At 37.5% G+C, this 10557-nt stretch overlaps 1 protein-coding gene across 1 annotated transcript in view; it reads left to right on the forward strand.

The window, feature by feature from the left end:
- Positions 1 to 10557, forward strand: part of PPA2 (inorganic pyrophosphatase 2) — a 157938-nt gene that overhangs the window by 54372 nt on the left and 93009 nt on the right. Inside the window, exon 6 of the mRNA XM_007948299.2 lies at positions 3847 to 3933. Coding sequence (XP_007946490.2) covers positions 3847 to 3933 — 87 coding nt within the window. The remainder of the gene's footprint in view (positions 1 to 3846; positions 3934 to 10557) is intronic.

Raw genomic sequence — 10557 nt, forward strand, 5'->3', positions numbered from 1 at the left:
CTCAGAAGAATTTTGGAAGAAAATACAAGAACAAAATGACAAAATCAATGAAAAATTAGAAATGATTCTAAATCTACAGATAGAAATCCAGAAGATTCATACTAAATTGTCAGAAATAGATAACACATTGGAAGGGCAAAGGAGAAGAATTGATGTGATGGAAGACAGCATTAATGAGATTAAACACAGATACCTGAATACTTCTTTGGAAAGGGATCTACTTTCATAGTGATACCACCTCAGAAACCAAAGGAGAGGTCGCTATGAGTCAGTGCCTTCTCCATGGCACATAACAGCAACAACATATAATTCTTGGTTGGAAATTTTTCTCTTTCATGATTTTATATATACCATCCCATTGTCTTGCCTGCATGGCTTCGGGAGAGAAATCCCAGCTTATTCTTATTGGTTGCCCCTTGTAGGTAACTTTTCATTTTTCCTGTGCTACTTTTAGGATTCTTTCTTTGTCTTTGGTTTTGGTGAGTTTGATGATGATGTGTCTTGTTGATTTTCTTGAATGGATATATTCTCATCTTTCATCATACCAGGAAAATTCTCTTCTAACAAATCTTTGATAATTTTTTCTGCAGTTTTATTTGTCTCTTCCTGTTCTGAAATTCTGAATACATGTAGGTTATTCCTTTTGATGGTATCTCATATGGACCTTAGGCTTTCTTCATTTTGTTTTGATCTTTTTTCTAATTATTCCCTTTCCAAAGAAGTATTGTGGTATTTGCCTTCAATCTCACTAATTTTGTCTTTCATTGATTCAATTCTACTCCTTTGCTCATCCAATGAATTATCTATTTCTGAAAATTTAGTATTAATCTTCTGGATTTCTCTCTCTAGATTTTGTATCATTTCTAATTTTTCATTTATTATGTCATTTTGTTCTTATATTGTCTTTTGAAATTATTCTAGGGTTTTCTTTGTGTTTCCCTCCATTTTGTTAGTGTTTTCTTTGATCTGTGTCTCAATTTGTTGAAGGTACCTAAATATAATTCAGGGAGTTCCAATGCTGTGTCTTCTTCAGGGATATGTTTTGGATCTGTATCCTGGTCCCTTATTTCTCCTGCTTTATCTTGCTTCCTTGTGTGGACTGTGATGGTCTGTTGTCTCTAAGGCATTGTGAGGTTTTCGTGTTTATATTTAATTGGTGATTGTATGTTGGAGTGACTTGCCCACGATTTTTGTTTTCTTTGTATGTTATCTACATAAGCAGAATACTGGGCTGTGCTCTTCTATTTGCTAGTTGTTGGCACTTATACACTCACCACCTGTCTCCTTTCCTGTTGTCTGCATCCCGTATGTCACTGCTGTCCTTGGCAAATGGAGCCTATTTTTAGGTCCCTGGAATCTGAATCAGAATGCTATCACTTTAAAATCGAAAATGGCCACTGCTAGTAAACATTAAAAATGGCTGCACCCTTGGTCACTTTAAATATCCAAAATGGCTGCTGCCTTTAAACAATCAAGATGGCTTTGCCCTCAGTCACTTTAAATATCAAAAATAGCCACCGTGTGTAAATAATCAAAATGGTTGCACCCTCTAGACAGCCAAAAGTCCACAGCTCATGTCTCCTGCCTTGCTATTTCCCTTCCTATTCATAGGGCACCAGCACAGTTGTCCCTGCAGTCCTTGGTGACTAGGGCTGATCTTTAGGTCAATTCTCAGGTCTCAACACCACATGGAAATATTCAGGCTGTCAGCCCTGTCAGAGTAGCGAACAATCCACTGCTCCAACCATCTTTGTACTCACTGTTTTCATTCAGATTTTTCCACTAGTTGGTGCCTAATTGACTTCTGTATAGTTCCTTTCAAAGCTCAGAGGTCCAGGATTATCTTCTGTATCTCTGTCAGTTGGTTTCACTTTTCTTTGTTGAAGAGGGTCTGTGTAGCTTGTCTGCCTATTTTGCCATCTTACTGGAAGTCTCTTCCTCCAGCCTTGATACCATGTTCTTCTTCATATAGTCCAGCTTCTTGGATTATTTGCTCAGCATATAGATCAAATAAGTATGGTGAAAGGATACAACCGCGACACTCTCCCTTCTTGATTTTAAACCAAGCAGTGTCCTCTTGTTCTGTTTGAAGGACAGCCTCCTGGTCTATTATGTACAGGTTCCTCATGAGTACAATTAAGTGTTCTGGAATTCTCATTCTTCTCAATGTTATTCCCAATTTGTTGTGATCCACACAATCAGAAGCTTTTGCATAGTCAATAAAACACAAGTAAACATCTTTCTGGTATTCTTTACTTTCAGCCAGGATGCATCTGACATCAGCAATGATATTCCTTGTTCCGCATCCTCTCCTGAATCCAGCTTGGACTTCTGGAAGTTGTGTGTCAATATACTGCTGCAACCATTTTTGAATTATCTTCAGTAAGATTTTACTTGCATGTGATATTAATGATATTACTCAATAATTTCCACATTCTGTGGGATCACCTTTCTTTGGAATGGGTGCAGTCAGTTGGCCAGGTAGCTGTCTTCCAAATCTCTTGACATAACCAAGTGAATGCCTCCAGTGGGGCATCTGTTATTGAAACATCTCAATGGGTATTCTGTCAATTCCTGGAGCCTTGTTCTTCGCCAGTCCCTTCAGTGCAGCTTCAACTTTTTCCTTCAGTACCATTGGTTCTTGATCATATGCCACCTCCTGAAATGGATGAACATCAACCAATATTTTCTAGTACAGTGAATCTGTGTATTCCTTCCATCTTCTTTTGATGCTTCCTGCATCATTCAATATTTTGCCCATAGACTCTTTCAATATTGCAAATCGAGGCTTAAATTTATTCCCAGTTCATTCAGCTTGAGAAATGGCAAGCATGTTCTTCCCTTTTGAATTTCTAACTCCAGGTCTTTTCACATTTCATTATAGTAATTGGCTTTGTCTGCTTGAGCTGCTCTTTGAAATCTTCAGTTCAGCTCTTTTATCTTGTCATTTCTTCATTTGCTTTAGCTACTCTCCATTCAAGGGCAAATTTCAGAGTCTCTTCTGACATCCATTTTGGTCTTCTTTTCTCACCTTTTTAGTGACCTCTTGCTTTCTTCATGGATGATGTTCTTGATGTCATCCCACGATTCTTCTGGTTTTCAGTCATTGGTGTTCAATGCATCAAATCTATTCTTTAGATGGTCTCTAAATTCAGGAGGGATATATTCGAGATCATATTCTGGTTCTTGGGGACTTGTTTAAATTGTCTTCAACTTCACCTTAACTTGCATATGAGCAGTTGATGGTCTGTAATAATGTCGTAATGTAGAGGATCAGTGAAAAAGGGACAGTCCTCAACTAGAAAGATTGGCACAGTTGCTACAACAATGGGCTCAAGCACAGCAGGGATTGTGAACGTGGTGTTTCATTCTGTTATATACAGGGTCACTGTGAATCAGAGTAGACTCAGTGGCCCCTAACTGCAATGACAGTCCTATTATCAGTGGAAGCCATGAAAGGTGGAAGTAGTAGTTTAGACAGGCAGTGAAAGGAAGGGCATAGCATATGGAATCATCCAAACTGAAGCTTTAAGTTATAAACATGAACTTAGACATTGACTAAATTTTGAAAATGTCTGGAAATGTTTGGAGTATGTCTAAAAATCTCACCCACTTTCAGATGTGATTAATCAGCTGAATGAGAGACAGAGAGAGAAAATAACATAAAATCTGTTTTAATTATTATGATGTTTAATAATGTATTAGCATGTTGTCCTTGCTTATGTAATTTCTGAGAAATTTTCTTTTAGACCATGACGATCTGGAAAACTTCATGGTTATGTGGAAAAATAAAGATAAAATCATAGTGAGTACTAACCTATATTTCTGTTTCTTTATTTTGTTTAGACTTGGGAAGATCCCCATAGAAAAGATAAGAGCACAGCCTGCTGTGGAGACAATGATCCTATTGATGTTTGTGAAATTGGCTCAAAGGTTTGTTTTATTTACTTTGTTAATTTTTACATGTATTACAGTTTATTCGGGAGCTCTGGTAGCATAGTGGCTAAGACACTTGCCTGCTAACCAGACAGCTGGCGGTTCAAACCCACCAGCCACTCCTCAGAAGGAAGGTTGGGCAATCGTACTTCCGTAGTGATACTGCCTCGGAAACCCAAGGAGGGGTCGCTATGAGTCGGGGCCGACTCGACGGCACATAACAACAACAACAACAACAGTTTATTCATTCTATGAACTTTCAGTTTTATTCTGAAGATGCCAGTTCTTCAACTCTTCCGATTTCTAGCCCATTAGTCCCTCTAATATCAATACCTTCTTATACCTTTACTTCCTTCTCTTAAACCAAGTCTTGGCAAACTATAGCATGTGGGCCAGATCCAGCCCACCACTTTTGTAAATAAAGTTTTATTAGAACAAAGCTATATCTATTCAATTATATATTTTCTGGCTTCTTTTGTACCACGACAGCAGAGCTGAATAGTTGTAGCAGAGAACTTAGAGTCTACAAAGCCTAAAATAATTACTATTTGACCCTTATAGAAAAAATTTTTGGTCTTCTCTCTTCATTTCTTTTGTACACTATCTAGATAGAAACATCAATACTGAAGAAAGCTAATTGGTACTCGTGTTTTTGTAGCTATATCCAGGCTGCCATGTCCTGCTGGGGAAAAATAAACTCCACAATGTCATAGGTTCATTCCACCCATCCATTCTTCTGTGTGTCCTTATTGAATTATTTCTTGTGTTTTCTACTGCTTTTGTTACTGATAGTTTTTGTTTTCTTATGCATTCAACTCTTTAACTTTCTTTTTGTTACTAGCAGAAAATCTTGTCTTTATTTTTATAGAGCCAATAGAAACCAGCAGATAATAACTCCCTCACCTTTCCTCCTCAGACTGTGTCTGCAAATGTTTTTTCTTCCCTTTGTTCTGTTACTGTGGGCATCCTGTGTTCTAGATTGTGTCTCCTTCCACCCCTTGAGTGATCATATTTTCTTATCACCTCTTCTTTCCTATATTTACCGCTTCTCTTTCTTTACTGACTTCCTTATGCCTCCTTTCTTCTTCCTCTTTACATGAGGAGTTATAAAAAGTTTTCAACACTCATCTCTATTTCCTACTTCCCACTTGATCCTCAAATGTTGCAAAATTGTTTCCATCCTCATTATTTTAATGAAATTGCTCTCTTTGAGGTTAGTGGTAACTTTCTTTTAGCCAAATCCAGTATGCCAATTTATAGGCTTTGTCTGAATTGAATCTTCCTTAGCATTCTATACTGTTTAATCTCAATTTTCCTTTTTGGAACAATTTATTTGCTTGACTTTCATTATATCATGATACCTTAGATTTTCTCTAATGATTCTAGTTTCTACTCCTTGGTTTCTTTTATCCTTTTCTTTTCTCTCCATACAGGTACTCTCTTGGTGATCCAATCTCAAAAATTCATGATTTAGCTCACAAATTTATGTCTGCCGGTCAGGCCCATATACTCAACTTCTACATCTTTACTTGGATGTCACCTAGGCATTTCAAACTCAACATGTCCACAATTGAATTCATTATTTCCTTATCTCTGAATATTTTTAGCTTCAGTGAATGACATCTCTCATTGTCCCTGGATTCTTAGCTAGAAATTCAGGAGTCTTCTCTGATTTCTTTCTTTCTTTTTTTTTTTTAAATCTGTTAATCTTATATCCTAAATAGCCTTTGAATCTATCTACTTCTCTCCATTTTCACTCCTACTAGCCTAATGTGGTCCACTGTTATTTCCCACTTGAATTATTACTGAAAATAACCATTTTCATTGTTGAGTATTATTTTCCCTCCCATAACTCCTTCCATATACTCTTTTCCTGCTTTACTAACTCCTACTTTTTTTTCCGACCTCTTCTCTTGCACACTACCTTTCATGCTACTCTTTCTGTTGTGCATCTTTCTGGACAATGAATAAGGAAGACTGCAGAAAAGTTGATACATTTGTATTGTGGTATTGGTGAAGAATAGTGAATATATCATGGAGTACTAGAATAACGAACCAGTCTGTCTTGGAGGAAATATAATCAGAATGCTCCTTAGAAAAGAGAATGGTCAGACTTCATCTCTTTTACTGTTGGTCATGTTCTTAAGAGGGACCAGTCCCTGCAGAAGGATATCATGCTGGGTAAAGTAGAGAGTCAGTGAAAATGGGGAAGACCCTCAACAAGATGGATTAACACAGTGGCTATAAAAATGGGCTTTAGCATAGCAAGGACTATGGCACAGTGTTTTGTTCATAGGGTCACTATGAGTTAAAAGCAACTTGATAGCACCTAACAGCAACAACATCTTGCTCTTCCTCATGTCTAGGCCTTAGCACAAATTGTTCTCTTGTGTCGAATGGAACATTCTTCCACCTTCTCTTTACTTCTCTTTTCATTTCACTTCTTATTGCTCATCCTTCAAATTTTAACTAAAATACCACTTTTTTTCTAGATAGGCTTCCTTGATTCTTTGTACCAAATTAATTGCTTAAAAATTGCTTTTTGTTATGTGCTTCCATAGTATTACCTGCGCTTTGTTGTTTGTTAATTGTCTTCTCTATGAGATAACAGTCAGCTCTGTGAGGGTAAGACTCACCATCGTACCCATTTTTAGTGTGTACTCAGTGCCTGACATATTTAAAAAGTAAAACAAAACAAAACATTACTGTTGAGATGCTTACAACTAATGGAGATCTTATGTGTTAGAGAGTAGATCTGAGCTCCATAGGTTTTTCTTGGCTGTAATCTTTGTGGAAGCAGATTGCCAGGCCTTTCTTCTGTGGTGCTGCTCGATTGGTTTCAACCACCAACCTTTAGGTTGGCAGCTGAGCACAAACTGTTTGCACTGCCCAGTGACCTTGCCTGACACATAATATATTCTTAATTTAAGAAATACCAAGTTGAATTACTGAGTCATATTCTTCCAGTTTAGATTAAATCATGTATGCCTGGAAGCTCATATTAGCACTTACAGACCTCTAGAATATTATTTAGTAAATAGTTACTGTGACTCTTTATTGATTTGTTTATTTACCACATTGTTTTGAAGCTCTACTCTTCATTCATGGTACCTTCTTATTCTTCCTGTTTTTCTTCTTCATCTTTTTTTATGTCTTTCCCTTTCTTCATTTTGCTTTTTCTCCTCTGCTCTTCCTTTTTCTTCATTTTTTCTTCTCCTTTCTACTCTCTCCATATTTCCTCCTCCCATTTTTTCCCTTAATTCTCCCTACTTACTGCTTTTCTGCAAGTGGGAGATCCTCATTCAAGCTTATATTTTTAGTTTCACATGCAAATAGGGGTTAGAATTCTTTTTTGTGTTTGTGTGTATGTAAGAGATTCCATAATTCCTGTCTCTTTCCAGAGAAACATGGCCAAATAGTTAGATCAATTTCAAATTTAAGCTACAGTTAAGACATTTAGCTTTGGATGTTTCTTCCCCATAGAGTTGTATATAAAATGAATGGATCAGAAGGAAAGAAGCATATAAATATTTTCGTGAGTACCTCCTGTATTTTAGATGCTATGGCAAGTACTTTAAGTAGATGCTTTCCCATATCTTAATTCATGATAAGTAAAGGTTACTAAATTAATAACATTAAATTGATGGAAAGATTATAGATTATAAACCTTTTATTCTGAGGAAGTAATCCCCAGGGCAATTCAGTTCCTATTTAATTGAAGTTATTAAGTTAATTTAAACCCTATGCAAGTTTTGGTATGAATGAAAATAGTAAATGGAAGCACCTTATTTTCAACCACATAAAAATGTGTCCATAAGCATGTAATTAATGAAATTAGTAACGGAAAGAATTTATTTGGGAATGTCTGTACCTTAAAAATTGATTTGACTTAGTAACACTGCTTTGTTACTGATAAAATAAAAGAATCACCTTAAAAAAACCTTGATATATGGATTTTTAAATAAGCCTGACAAAATAATTAAATATGGTTAGGTGCCATTGAGTCAGTTGCGACTCAGAGAGACCCTGAATGTGTGACAGAACGAAATGCTGCTCAGTCCTATGCCATACTCACAATCATTGCTATGCTTGAGTCTGTTGTTGGGTCCACTATGTCAGTCCATCTCCTTAGGGGTCTTCCTCTTTTTCCCTGATCCTCCACTTTACCAGGCATTGTATCCTTCTCCAAGGACTGATCCCTCCTGATAACATGACCAAAATATGAGAGACAAAATCTTGCTATCCTCTCTTGTAAGCCGCATTCTGACTGTACTTCCAACACAGATTTGCTCGTTTTTCTGCTAGCCTATTGTGGTGGTTATGTTTGTACGTCAGCTTGGCTGGGCCTGGTTGAGTGGCTGGGCAGTTGGTGGTAGTTATTCCCCATGATGAGACTGGCAATCAACTCCATGGTGAGATCAACCACAAGCAGCTGAGTAGCTGTTTTGGGTCTGTGGTTTGCTTCCTGTATATAAGAAGCAGCTTTGGGAATGGTCTCTAGCCTATGGCATGCTTGGACACTGCATGTAGCCATGTCGTTGTTCAGTAGCCTGCTATGCTCTGCCAACCTCGGGACTTACAATGGACTTAAATTAATGTCCTGCCATGTGGTTTGGTAACATCGAGACTGCACCTTTTTACTTGTCAACCTTGGGCTTCTCAGCCTCAGCAGCCAGCAGCTGTCTGAGTGAAGAAACACTTCTATCTCCAGTGGGTCAGGAATAGGAGGCAGAACTGGACCCCAAGGTTGAGGGGCTTTCACCCAGCCACTAGAGCCTGGCGCTTTGAAATTGGACTTAAAGCCTCCAAACTGAGAATAAACTCCTGTTTGTTAAGGCCATCCCATTTGTGGTATATTCTTGTCAGAGCAGCACTAGGTAACCGGAACATCCGTGGTATATTAATTATTGTTCAGCAACACCAAATTCCAATGCATCAATTCTTCTTCAGTCTTCCATATCATTGTCCACCTTTCTCATACATATGAGGCGATTGAAAATACCATGGCTTGGGGCAGGTGCACCTTAGTCTTCAAAGTGACATCATTGCTCTTTAACACTTTAAAGAGATCTTTTGGAGCAGATTTGCCCAATTTGATATGTTGTTTGATTTCTTGAATGTAACTTCCATGATTGTGGATCCTAGTAAAGTGGAATCTTTGGCAACTTCAATCTTTTCTAAATTTATCATGCTATTGCTTATTGGTCTAGTTACCAGGATTTTTGTTTTCTGTATGTTGAGGTATAATCCATAGTGAAGGCTGTAGCCTTTGATCTGCATCAGTAAGTGCTTCAAGTCCTTTTTGCTTCAAATAGCACAGTTGTGTCATCTCTGTATTTCAGATTGTTAATAAGTCCAATTCTGATGTCACTTTCTTCTTCACATAGTTTATCTTCTCAGATTATTTTTGCTTTGCATACAAATTGAATAAGGATGGTATAAGAATACAACCCTGAGATACACTTTTCTTTTAAACCACGTAGTATTTCCCGCCCATAATGTACTCTCTTCCCCTCCCATCACTGTGACCACCCCGTCCCTTTGCCCATCTTAACTATGTCCTCCTGTCTGTCCAGCTTTCCCTCTGTGTGAATGCTACCCTTCTGGTGCCCCATGGCCGATTGCTCTAAGGGGTGTGTCTCCCTAGAATAGGTGGGTGCATCGCCCTAGGGTGGGTGTTCTGCATGTAGGTCTTTCTGCTGTTGGGCTGACAGCCAATCCTTGGGAGTAAGTCCAATTCTAGGTCCAAATAATAACCTGGGGCTGAAGTATTGGGGGTTCCACTGGGCTCCATCTGACCAGTAATTCCGGTCAGTTTTGTGTTTTTTGAATTTTACATCATCATTTCTTCCATTTACCATTCGAGAGCAAGTTTCAGTGTCTTCTGACCTCTATATTGATCTTTTCTTTCTCTCCTATTGTTTTAATGACTTTTTCTTTCTTCATGTGTGGTATTCTTGATGTCATCCAACAAATTCCCTAGTCTTTGGTCATTGGTGTTCAGTGCATCAAATCTATTCTTGAGATAATTATTGACAAAAGTATTCACTTACTGTTAGTTTTGTGTAAATATATAAATTATAAATGGTAAGTTGAGTATATTTCTTGTTTAATGTAGACCATAATATCATAAGATACAGGAAAAATTCTCATGGACCAAAAGAAGAAAGGACATCTTAGAATGATGGAATTATTCAGTCATATGAAAGGAAAAATGAATTTCTAAGCACTACAATTGTCAGGAAGTAAAATATTGCTAATTTGTCCTAGAACTCACCATTTTGTACATCTAGCTACTATTTAAACCTGTTCTTGTTAGGCTTTGACTCATAATGACCTTAGGCAAAATGTTATGTAGTCCTAATAACCACTAAATAAAATAATCACTAATGTACTATTTTTTTTTTTTTTCCTACATGGGAGTAGATTTTTTGTTTTTGCCTGGTTCTGTTTTTATCTTTGACCCATCTTCCTGCTTTTTTGGACTTTCATTTTTCTTTCTTCAGTATTCTTTGTTGTTGTTGTTGTTACGTGCCGTCAAGTCAGACCCGGCTCATAGCGACCCCTCCTTGAGTTTCCAAGGCAGTATCACTACAGAAGTAGATTGCCCCATCTTCCTTC

Source organism: Orycteropus afer, unplaced genomic scaffold (assembly GCF_000298275.1).
Source record: "Orycteropus afer afer isolate SDZICR_OR568_19922 unplaced genomic scaffold, OryAfe1.0 scaffold00211, whole genome shotgun sequence".
NCBI classification, from domain to species: domain Eukaryota; kingdom Metazoa; phylum Chordata; class Mammalia; order Tubulidentata; family Orycteropodidae; genus Orycteropus; species Orycteropus afer.